The sequence below is a fragment of the Meriones unguiculatus genome, chromosome 4, assembly GCF_030254825.1.
Source record: "Meriones unguiculatus strain TT.TT164.6M chromosome 4, Bangor_MerUng_6.1, whole genome shotgun sequence".
NCBI lineage: Eukaryota > Metazoa > Chordata > Mammalia > Rodentia > Muridae > Meriones > Meriones unguiculatus.
Genome location: NC_083352.1, coordinates 37,346,639 through 37,358,550, shown reverse-complemented (window position 1 = coordinate 37,358,550; position 11,912 = coordinate 37,346,639). Strand labels below are relative to the sequence as shown.

At 44.6% G+C, this 11,912-nt stretch overlaps 1 protein-coding gene and 1 pseudogene across 3 annotated transcripts in view; both read left to right on the top strand.

Annotated features, from left to right (window-relative positions):
• Snx25 (sorting nexin 25) overlaps positions 1-11,912 on the top strand; it is a 110,717-nt gene that overhangs the window by 38,238 nt on the left and 60,567 nt on the right. For all 3 annotated transcript variants that reach the window (XM_060381715.1, XM_060381717.1, XM_060381716.1), the window contains exon 3: positions 439-655. In XM_060381715.1, the coding sequence (XP_060237698.1) occupies positions 439-655 (217 nt within the window). The remainder of the gene's footprint in view (positions 1-438; positions 656-11,912) is intronic.
• Positions 10,590-10,714, top strand: LOC132653863 (small nucleolar RNA SNORA17; annotated as a pseudogene).

Here is an 11,912-nt window from a genome sequence, read left to right as displayed (position 1 = left end):
ATAGTAGTTGGCATCTTATTAGGAGACAGAATAGCGGAATCTATTCTGTAATGTAAAGCATCATGCTCCTTTACCATGGTTTAACACTAAAGGGTATTATGGGTAAGTGGAACATGAACAGTTTCTACCGTTAGTTGCAGTAACTTAGGGTGGAATAAACTTGATAGAAGTGTCTTTTCTTTGCTCATGTGAGCTTTGGGATCTTATAGCCCAAGCAATGATTGAAAAGATTTGCTGTATTATATGTATTTAAGTAGGTTGGCATCAAGATAAAATATTTGAAATTAGACTATATGAGACCCAGACACTCCAGTTAGATGAGGATCTTTTAGCTTAAAAGATTTCCTTTCCCTTGTTCTATTTTCTGCTCATTATATGTTAAACAATGAACTACCTGGATGTTTGCAACCTTGACCCAGCTTTGCTTATTCCTCATAGTGTTCGACTACAGTTATAGAGACTATATTCTCTCCTGGTATGGGCACCTCAGCAGAGATGAAGGACAGCTCTACTATCTGCTCTTGGATGACTTTTGGGAAATTGCCAAGCAGATTCGCCACAGGCTGAGTCACGTGGATGTGGTTAAAGTCGTCTGTAACGACATTGTAAAGGCTTTGCTCACTCACTTCTGTGACTTGAAAGCTGCCAATGCCAGGTGAGTGTGTAACATCAGGAAACCTCTTCCCTTTCTCATCGAAATATTCCTCCTGTTGAGGGGGCAAAACAGGTAATACCTTAAAATAATCCCCCTGCTCACACTGTACTCGGAAAGTAGATCCTCCTGCCTCTGCCTCCCAGGGTGCTGGGAATTCAGGTGTGCGCCACCAATCCTGGCTGGTCGATTTTGTCTTTTAGCTATTGTGAATTGAGCTGCAGTGAACGAGGATGTGCAACTTAGCTATTTTCAGTGCTGTGCAAGCATTTGTTATATTTGACTTGTAGTCAATTGAGTAGAGATACAAGTGGTATATAGTTGGGTCCTATCGTAGTTCTAATTTTAGTGATTGGGTGTTTTTTTTTTAGAGATTTATGTATTTACTCCTTTATTTTTTTAAAAATTATTATCATTTATTACAATTTATTCAATTTGTATCCTGGCTGTGGCCCCCTCCCTCATCTCCTCCCAAGCCCACCTTCCCTCCCTCTTCTTCCCCTATGCCCCTCCCCTAGTCCATTGATAGGGAGGACCTCCTCCCCTTCTGTTTGACCCTAGCCTATCAGGTGTCATAAGCACTGGCTGCATCATTTTCCTTTGTGGCCTGGCAAGGCTGCTCCCCCCAGAGGAGCCTGTCACTGATTTTGTGCCAGAGAAAGCCCCTGCTCCCCTTCTTAGGGAACTCACTTGGAGACTGAATCTATGGACTACATCTGAGCTGGGGTTTTAGGTTCTCTCCATGCATTGTCCTTGGTTGGGGAATCAGTCTCTGCAGGCTATCAGTTTTATTGGCTGTGTTGGTCTCCTTTTGGAGCTCCTGTCCCCTTCAGGTCTTTTATCTCCCCTTCTTTCATAAGATTCCCTGCACTCTGTACAAAGTTTGGCTATGAGTATCAGCCTTTGCTTGGAACCCTCCATCAACAGAGTCTTTCAGAGGCCAACTTGATAGGCTCCTGTCCTGTTCCCTGTCTTCTACTGCTTCCAATGTTTATTGCATTTGCCCTTCTGAATGAGGATTGAGCATCTTCCCTAGGGTCTTCCTTGTTTAGCTTCTTTAGGAGTATAGATTTTAGTATGTTTATCCTATATTATATGGCTGATATCCACTTATGAGTGAGTATATACCCTGTGTGTCTTTCTGCTTCCAGGTTAACTCACTCAAGATAATCTTTTCTAGTTCCTACCATTTGCCTGCAAATTTCATGATTTCCTTGGTTTTGATTGCTGAGTAGTATTCCACTGTGTAAATGTACCACAATTTCTGTATCCATTCTTCTGTTGAGGGGCATCTAGGTTGTTTATAGCTTCTGGCTATTACAAATAGAGCTGCTACAAACATGGTTGAGCTAATGTCTTTGTTGTAGAGTTGAGCATAATTTGGATATATGCCTAGGAGTGGTATAGCTGGATCTTGAGGTAGCACTATTCCTAATTGTCTGAGAAAGAACCAGATTGATTTCCAAAGTGTTAGTACAAGTTTACATTCCTACCAGCAATGGAGGAGGGTTCCCCTTTCTCCACATCCTCTCCAGCATGTGTTGTCACTTGAGTTTTTGATCTTGGCCACTCTGATAAGAGTAAAGTGAACTCTCAGGGTTGTTTTGATTTGCATTTCCCTAATGGCTAATGAGGTTGAGCATTTCCTTAAGTGTTTCTTTGCCTTGCGATAGTTCTCTATTGAGAATTCTCTGGCTCTATACCTCATTTTTTAATGGGATTACTTGGTTTGTTGGTGTTTCACTTCTTAAGTTCTTTATATATTCTTGTTATCAGCCCTCTGTCAGATAGAGAGTTGGTGAAAATCCTTTCCCAATCTGTAGGCTGACATTTTGTTCTGATGACAGTGTCTTTTGCTTTACAGAAGCTTTTCAGTTTCATGAGGTCCCATTTATTGATTGTTGCTCTTAGAGCCTGTGCTGTTGGTGTTCTGTTCAGGAAGTTGTCTCCTGTGCCAATGAATTCAAGGCTCTTCCCCACTTTTTCTTCTTGCCGATTTAGTGTGTCTGGTTTTATGTTAAGGTCTTTGAGCTACTTAGACTTTAGTTTTGTGCAGGGTGATAAGTATGGATCTATTTGCATTTTTCTACATGTAGATATCCAATTAGACCAGCACCATTTGCTGAATATGCTATCTTTTATTCCATTGTATTGTTTTGGCTTCTTTGTCAAAAATCAATATAATCTACCACATAAGCAAACAGAAGAAAAAAAACCACATGATCATCTCCTTAGATCCCGAAAAAGCATTTGACAAAATCCAACACCCATACATGTTTAAAGTTTTGGAGAGATCAGGAATACAAGGCACATACCTAAACATAGTAAAAGAAATATACAGCAAGCCTATAGCTAACATCAAACTAAATAGAGAGAAACTTAAATCAATCCCACTGAAATCAGGGACAAGGCAAGGCTGCCCATTGTCTCCATATCTCTTCAACATAGCACTTGAAGTTCTAGCTAGAGCAATAAGACAAGTAAAGGAGAGCAAGGGAATACATTGGAAAGGAAGAAGTCAAAGTATCACTATTTGCAGATGATATGATAATATACTTGAGTGACCCCAAAAATTCTACCAGAGAACACCTTCAGCTGATAAATGCCTTCAGCATTTTTTTTTCAATGCAGTTTATTCAGGAACCTTGAACAATCATCTGACCCTGGGGAAAGCCAGCCCACAGCTTAAATAGCCTCTGGGTAGCCAACCCCAGCGTGCCACGTGGGCAATGCAGATAGGTCCACATACATGGAAGCAAGCCAGATCCTCAGCCTTAGCCAAATGTGGAATTGTTCGTGACAGAGAGCACTCACCATCGGGAAGGTGGAAGGCGGAAACCAGCTCCATCTTTAAGGCATAGCATTCCGCAGCTCTCTACAGTTCCCCCTTTTTGTTTTAGACACATCAGGCAAGAGTAGAGGTCTGATCTCTGATAATAGAAATAAATTGGGACTTTGTACCGATGTTCATTTAGGTGTCATCCACCCAAAGATCATCAGACCCGTCCGATACCTTTTTCTCAGAGGCGGGACCTGGGGCATCAACCCACATGCAATCAGACTTGCTCTTCTCTGGGTCGAAAGCGGCTGACCCTGAGTGCAGTGCTTAGCCTCGCATCCTGAGCACAACATTTTAGCTTTTTATGGTAGCCAACCATGCTTGGGGAGACTGTCCTGCTTCAATGGCTGTAAAGGCCTGAATGATCATGGCTGCATTACGCTGTTGTGAGACTCTAATCTTGCATATACACCACAGGCAAACCAAGGAGACCAACACCAGAAGGCCTGCTAACGCTCCCATGCCTGCCCATTCCTTCAGATGATTCATGGCTGCAGCAATCCATGATGATAATCCTGTGGCTAGTCCTGCGTCCACTCTGGTAGAATTTACTGTGACAATGGCCACTCTCAGCTGCTCCATCGTAGTATGGAATTCTCTAGTCCAATTACCTAAAATATAGCTCGACAATTGTTTAGACAGATTTGCAGCACAGGAAAAATTCTCATGTTATATGCTAGTGACTCAAAGTCCAGCATATTTTCATTGACAGCCAAGTTGAGCAAAAAAAATTCAGTAGCTCTCCTGTATACTAAAGACAAAAGGGCTGAGAAAGAAATTAGGAAACAACACCCTTTACGTTAGCCACAAATAACATAGAGTACCTTGGTGTGACTGTACCCAAGCATGTGAAAGACCTGTTTGAAAAAAACTTCAGGGCTGGAGAGATGGCTTAGAGGCTAAGATCATTGGTTGTTCTTCCCAAGGTCCTGAGTTCAATTCTCAGCAACTGCATGGTGGTACCCTCTTCTGGTCTGTAGGCAGAATGCTTTATAAATAATAAATAAATGTATTTTATAACAAAACAAAAAAACAAAAAACTTAAAAGAAAAAAAAAACTTCAAGTCTCTGAAGAAAGAAATTGAAGAAGATTCCAGAAGATGGAAAGATCTCCCATGCTCATGGGGTAGGATTAACCTATTAAAAATGGTCATCCTGCCAAGAGCAATCTACAGATTCAATGCAATTCTCATCAAAATACCAACACAATTCTTTACAGAAAGAACAATTCTCAATATCATATGGAAAAACGAAAACCCCCGAATCGCTAAAAATCATGTACAATAACAGATCTTCTGGAGGTATCTCTATCCCTGATCTCAAGCTGTACTATAGAGCAACAGTAGTAAAAACTGCATGGTAATGGTATAGAAACAGACTGGTGGATCAGTGGAATCGGATAGAAGACCCAGAAATAAACCTGCACCCTTATGGGTGCTCATTTATTTTTCAAGTCTGTCTATCTGTCTGTCTGTCTATCTATATATCTATGTATGTATGTTTGTTTCTATCTGTATCTATCTATGTGTCTGCGCATGTGCGCACATGTGTGGAGGTCAGAGAACACCTCTCCTTGCAGTTTGGTTTTTTTCCTCCCATTTGTTTTTGAGGCAGGGTCTCTTGTTCACCCTGCTACAAATTAGTTCCGGGCGATTCTCTTGTCTCTCTTTCCCATTTTGCCATAGAAGTGGCTGGGATTACATGCGCATAGCACTGAATCTGGCTTTTTGCACGGGTTCTGGGGTTGACTTAGATCTTCAGGCTTGTGTGACAAGCACTTTGGGTTGCTGAGCCATCTCCTGGTCCCTGAGTTCTGCTTTTTGAGGCGCCCTATACTGACATCCTAGTGACTCTACTAGTTTGCACTCCCACCAGCACTTTGCCAGTACTCCTGTCTGTGTAGGTACTCCCTTGCTGGATTGCAGTTGTTGCCACTCGTTTTCCTAGTGACTGCCATTCTGGCTAGGTTGAGATGGAATCTCAATGGAGGTTGAATTTGTATCTCTCTGATAGCTAATGATATTCTGAAAACTGTTAGAGGAACTTAATGTTCGTACTTGTGGGCTCTAATTAGAGAGTTGGTTTCATATTTAAAAATCTCATGCATAGGTATGTTAAGCCCCTGTTATTTTTGTCCCCAAAAGGTATGTCTGTGCTTATGTGGCATGAACCTGGCTCTGAAAGACTTCAGAGGGGCTGTTTTCTATGTTTTGACCAAATTACTTTCCTAGGCTTATTGGTAGAATCTTAAATTTGTTTTATACTCTCTACTGCAATTCTCTGTAGTTACAGATATTTGAAAGAATGCCAGTTACTCACTAGTATTTTTCATATGGGTGATTTTTCTGGAGAACAATTTTATTGATGTAGTATTATATAAAGCCCATAGTCTACGATGAGTGTAGGTTTGATGGTTGTATGCCTGTCTGGCAGCCCTGGGGAGCCTTGTCCTGTAGACCTCACTGGTGTACAGATCTCCATGGGCTGCAAAATGATGTGGGTAGCCCGGGGAGCACACCCTTGAGTTGCTGACTGTCAGAATAATAAATTGCAGCAATAAAAGCACTGCATCCTTTGCTGGACTTTAAGCAGTTTTTGGAAGCTGATTTCCGGTCAGCCTGTGCTTATTTCCAGCCTGTCAGCCGGCTGTTGCTGTAAGCCAATCCAGATCACATTTAAGGCGTGTTTTGTTTCCTCTTTCTTTGTCCCATCTGTCTTGTCTCAGCGTGATTCAGAAAGTCTAAAACTGATTGCCTTTATACTGTTAATTCAATAGCATTTTTAATTTCACAGTGTCCTTACAATCTGTGTTTTGTGTGCCCAGCAAGCACAGGCTTGTTGTTTGAGGAAAATGTCTTTATTCTCATATTTTCTATCTTTATTTCTGACAGGTATGTTCTCCCTTTTCTTTGCAATCTCTGATTATAGTGTAGCAGAGTACAAACTTGAGAGTGAGACCAATGGAAGGAGAGCTGTTTCCACCGCTTATTACTTCTATGACTTTATTCATCTGTGATTATTCAGGGCTTCATTTTCTTGTCTGTACGGTAAAGGTGGGAGGGTTAGATCGTATCGTACCTGTGAACTATATCAAAATTAGTGACATTTTCCCTACTCAAGGAGGGAGAACTAGAGGTGACTAGTAGGAACTACAGTATTTACAGCAACAGAGGCAGGGTGTAGCAGAAGACATCACAGCTCACTCGAAGCTGGGTGGACACTTCCTCACTCACAGTAGCCATGCTTTGTTAGCCTTCCTCGGCTCATAAACAGCACTAATGCTCCTGAAGGACAGCTTTGAAATGTCCCCCTCAGAGTCTGCAAAGAGATTCTAGGGGAATCAGGTGGGAAGCTTTTCTGTACACTGAGCTTATTGGACCAGAATTTGTGACATCCTCATGACCATACAGATTCCAGCTTTTGTATAGGCCCAGTGTCATCTATAAGAGAAGCTTCTCTTATAAAAGTAGATTTTCTTCTGCCAGCCCTCCCCCTGTAAGTACTAAGCAAATGTGTACTTTCTTTTTTACAACAAGATATAACCATGTTTTTATTTTCTTGTCATGTATGCCTAATTACATGGAGATAGGTAGATAGATAAACAGAATAGCATGGGAGTTAGAAAATGCTAGATATAGCTTATAATGCCAACTCTTCAGGGGGTATTCACCAGAGTTTTAAAGAATTAGTTAATTAATTTTCCCTTTCTCTTCAGAAAAGGAGAGGCCTCTATGGATATTACTCTGACTTGCAGTAGAACTAGGCACATTTTCTCGTATTGTAGCTAGACAAGGCAGCCCAGTGAGGGGAAAGGGATTCAGAGTCAGGCAACAGAGTCAGAGACAATCCCTCCTCACACTGTTAGGTGTTGTTTAAAGAAAGAAAATCCCAATTGTTCGACTTATCAATGAAGGCTCAGGAACTAGGTGCTGGGGTAAAAATCTGGTAGTTTAGAGAAGCAGAGAAAGCACCCAGCTGACGTTTCTTCTCAGTCCCCATCCCAGAAGGAAAAATCCCTTTCTCCTCCACGCTGTCTAGAGCACCTCCTTTCTGTTTACTTATGTTCACTCCCTGTTGGCTGGCTGCCTGCTCTGCCTCTTGACCTATGGTTAACTATATCTAGCTCTTTGATTAAAGGCGTACACTAGGGCTGAACCACACCTTACCTGTTTGTTTACAGTGAACAGAAAGCTCTAGGATCAAAGGCTGAGTCATACCACAGTTAGAAACAGTTATTTCCAGTTCACAATCTCAGGGTTCACAATGGGATCAAATATCCTGCAACAGTTAGGAGTCCCACATGAAGACCAAGCTGCACAACTGTTACATATGTGCAGAGGACCTAGGTCTGTCCTATGTATGCTCTTTCTTTGGTGGTTCAGTCTCTGTGAGCCGCTACAGGCCCAGGTTACCTGATTCTTTAGGTTTTCTTGTGGTGTCTTTGACCTCCGTGGATTCTTGAATCCTTCCTTCCCTAAGCCTGCCTAATGTTTGGCTGTGGGTCTCTGTATCTGTTTCCATCAGTTGCTGGTTGAAGCCTCTCAGATGACAGTCATGCTAGGCTCCTGTCTGCAAATATAGGAGAGTATCATTGTGTCAGGGGTTGGCTGTCTCTTATGGGGTGGGTCTTAAATTGGGCCAGTCATTGGTTAACCTTTCCCTCAGTTTCTGCTTCATCTTTATACCTGCACTTCTTGTGGTCAGGACAAATTGTAGGTTGAAGTTTTTGTGGCTGGGTTGGTGTCCCAATCCATTCATTGGAAGTCTTTCCTGGTTATTGGAGATGGCCGTTTTAGGTTCCATATTCCCCATTGCTAGGAGTCTTAGCTAGGGTCAGCCTCATAGATTCCTAGGAATTTCTGTTGTCCTAGTTTTCTAGCTCATAATTGTAGGCCTGGTACCATCTTTTGTGGTTTAGCTGTTTTTGTGGGTTTAAGCTAGGATCTTAAGGTCTAAACTGAAGCAGAACACCTGATCCTCTTGCCTCTCCCTCTTGTTTTGTATATGTGTACTACCATGCTTCCCTTCAGAAACCTTTAAAAAAGTCAACATGGAGACCAGAGTGTAGACTGTTTGTCTGGGATGCATGAGGCCTGCGTTTGATTTAAAAGTAGCTCGTAAATGGGGCATAGTAACACATGTGTAATCCCAGGACTGGGGAGGTAAAGGTGGGAGGATCAGGAGTTGAGTGTTATCCTAATGCTGCATAGCAAAATGAAGGCTATCCTGGGCTACACGAGGCCCTGCCTAAAACAAACAAAACATCAGCACAGGTGTGCATGTGTAAAGCTTTATTCTTAAAACCTCTGCATGTCATTGGCTTTGCCCGTTAGGGTAGAATTCTGGTAGCTTATTACTGCAGAGAAGGAACTTGCTTCTTTTTGGACATATTCCAGTTTCCCCAGTCTCCAGTGTGAGAAGTCACACTGTACTCTTGAGAGGCACTAATCATAAAGACACCGATATACATATCACGTTTCATTTCCTGTATAGTTCTTAATATGTTTTCTGTTCTCTGGGTATTTGCTCAGTATTGGCCTCTTGTTACTATAGAATCTTTGCCACTTTTCTGCAATAAAATACAGTAAAAAAATTAGCATTCTAAGATGTTATAGAAAAGAAACATCTAGAGTATTTTTTCTACTCCTCTTCAATCAGAGCCTTCCAAATAGTGGTTCTGGGATGGGCTTAGTGCTGACATGGGATCCATAACCAAGGCCAGAAAGGACCTGGAAGCCTCACAGATGCAATTTGCTACCACTTTTGCGAGCATTAAGTGGCAAACCCTTTCGTCCTTAAAAATCACCCAGACTTACTATCCTATAATTTCCTCATCAAGAAAAATAGCTCACTATGTGGCATGGGTAAGGGAGAGATGCACCCCCACCCCACCTCTTGCCATCTGTGGCAGACAGGAGAGCTGGCCTCAAAGTCGTGAGAGTGGGAGGGCTGACACTGTCCTTCGCCGGCTGCAGCACTCAGGAGAGCCGGCCCTGCACCTTACCTGGGCAGCACACTAGATCTGTGGGCATGGTCAAGGGTGAGCTGGCCCCAAGGGCATGAGAGCAGAAAAGCTGGCCCTGCCCCTTGCAGGCTGCATCATTGGATGAGCTAGCTGGAGCAGGGCTGGGGAGCTTGCCCTGGTGGTATGCGTGCAGGAGAGTTGGCAGGCCGAGCCGTTCAGCTCCCACCCAGGCCCAGATCTGGCCCAGCCCAGATCTACCCCATGAGTGAACAGCTGGGGCACTTGAAGGGGCCAGTGCCACAGATCCAGAGCTGCAGGATCTCCACAACACAGGGCAACAACAGGGTATCTGAGAGGAGCCCCGGGGGGATCCCGTATTGACAGAGTAGCAGAAGCCAGAGGCCTCAAACCGCACCAATGACTCACTGCAATGAATATTTGTAAGCAAAGAAGCGTGGACAAAGGCGTGTACTCTGGAACGCACTGTGACACCTTGTAGCTTCCACAATGGGTTTTTTTTTTCCTGAGGAGGTTGCAAGGGTGGAGGGTGGGTACGAAGGGGCTGGAGATGAGTGGGATTGGGGTGCATGATATAAAATTCACAACGAGTCCATAAAAAGTTAAATAATAATAAAAACGGTAGCTCACGGTACTGGTTTATGCTTTATTAGAAGCTGAGTCACATTTAAGACATCTGAGTGCATGTTCGGAGCTTCAAGCAGGAGAGCAAAGCTGTTTTATGCTCTTGACCAAAGAGAAACTGTTTTCCTCTACTCGAGTGCACAGCTTTAGGCAGGATGTACATGGAGTTGTAAAGGAGAAAGGGACACCTACCTAGGCAGCCAGATCAGCTGACTCAGTCCCAGTGAAGCACGGGGTGAGAAATGTCAAATGTCAAATGCCTCATTGCTCCCATAGCTGTCCTGTATGCACCTTTAGTTTCAGCAGTCAGGAGGCAGAAGCAGGTAGATCTCTGAGTTTCAGGTCAGCCTGGTCAACATAGTAAGTTCCAGGCCAGTCAGGGCTACACAGCAAGATCCTGTCTCAAAAAGCAAAACCCAAATGATTAAACAAATAAATAAGGGACTCCTCTGGAAACCTGAAGGTAGTTTTTTTTAGTTAAAGGAATACTTCCTGCCCCTAGAGGTGCTGCAGGCGTGGCTGTGTCACATGCCCATCAGCAGGTGGCAGAGAGGCGAGGCAGTATCTACTTGGTGTTCTGACCTATGACCATCTGAATGGCTATTAGCCTAACATTCCCTGAAAAGAAGTGAGCCCGAGATGACCACCAATCTGGCACCAGGGGGCCCTGATGGCTCCCAAGACCAGGAACAGGCCAGAGACTAGAAGACTGGGACTGAGGACCTCTGGCAGGAGTAAGCCTGAGACAGAAGAGCCTCGCATGGGGCCCACTCGGGCAGGCCAGGTGAGGAGCAAACCTGAGATGACTACTAGACAGGTGCCATGGGGCCTGGACAGGGAGCTAGCCTGACATGACCGACAGTCGGGTGTGGTGCAGGCCTGGGGGTGGGGGAGACCATGCCCAAGATGACCCCTGCTCAGTGCCATAACCCACGAGCAGGCCTTAGCACTCCTGAGACCACTCTTGTGACAACACCAGGCACTCAGAGACCCTGGGCAGCACTAAAAGGAACAAGTAATTGGTGGAGAAATGGGAGAAAGAGAAAGACAGAAAGATGTGGACATAGTACAGGGAGGCAGACTTAAGGATAGTGATGAACAGTGTGATGTGAGTAGCCAGTGATGGCACCTGGGGCCATGGTGGGATCCTGGCCTGTGCAACTTCCAGGGACCACATTTGGGTGAGCCTGTGGCCTGTGGCCCTGCAAGAGCAGGGATTTGTTCCCAAAGGCCAGGCAGTTAGTTGTCCTTGGTCTGGGCTGCTGCCTAGAGTCATTTTTGGAACTGGCTCCACCCCTCACCTTGGTATAGTGGGAGAGCTGGCCCTAGGGGCATGAGAGCTGGAGAGCTGACCTTGCCTCTAGCCAGCCTGCTGAGGAAAGGTGTGAGCACAGGAGTGCTGGCTCCGCCACTAGTCTGCCACACTGTGACATGAAAAATGGGAGTGGCTGACTGCCCCCTCTCCCCCATCCATGTCCCTCACCCCTTGCCATCTACCGCAGGCAGGCAGGATAGCTGGCCTCTGGTTCATGAGGGTGGGAGAACTGTCCGTGTCCCTCAGCTGCTGCAACACTCGGGAGAACGGGCCCTGCGTTTCGCCTGGGCAGCAGGGTAGAGTTGGCCCTGGTATCAGGAGCTGCTGGTGAGCTGATCCCCTAGTGGGCTGACCAGCTCAGCTACCTCTTAGGCACAGATCCAGGGCTTTGAATTGCCCCACCCCAATATCTGTCCTGAAGTGCATGAAGGAGCCAGTCCTACAGATCCATTAGTCCTACAGGATCTCCATGACACAGGGCAACTACAGGGTAATTGAG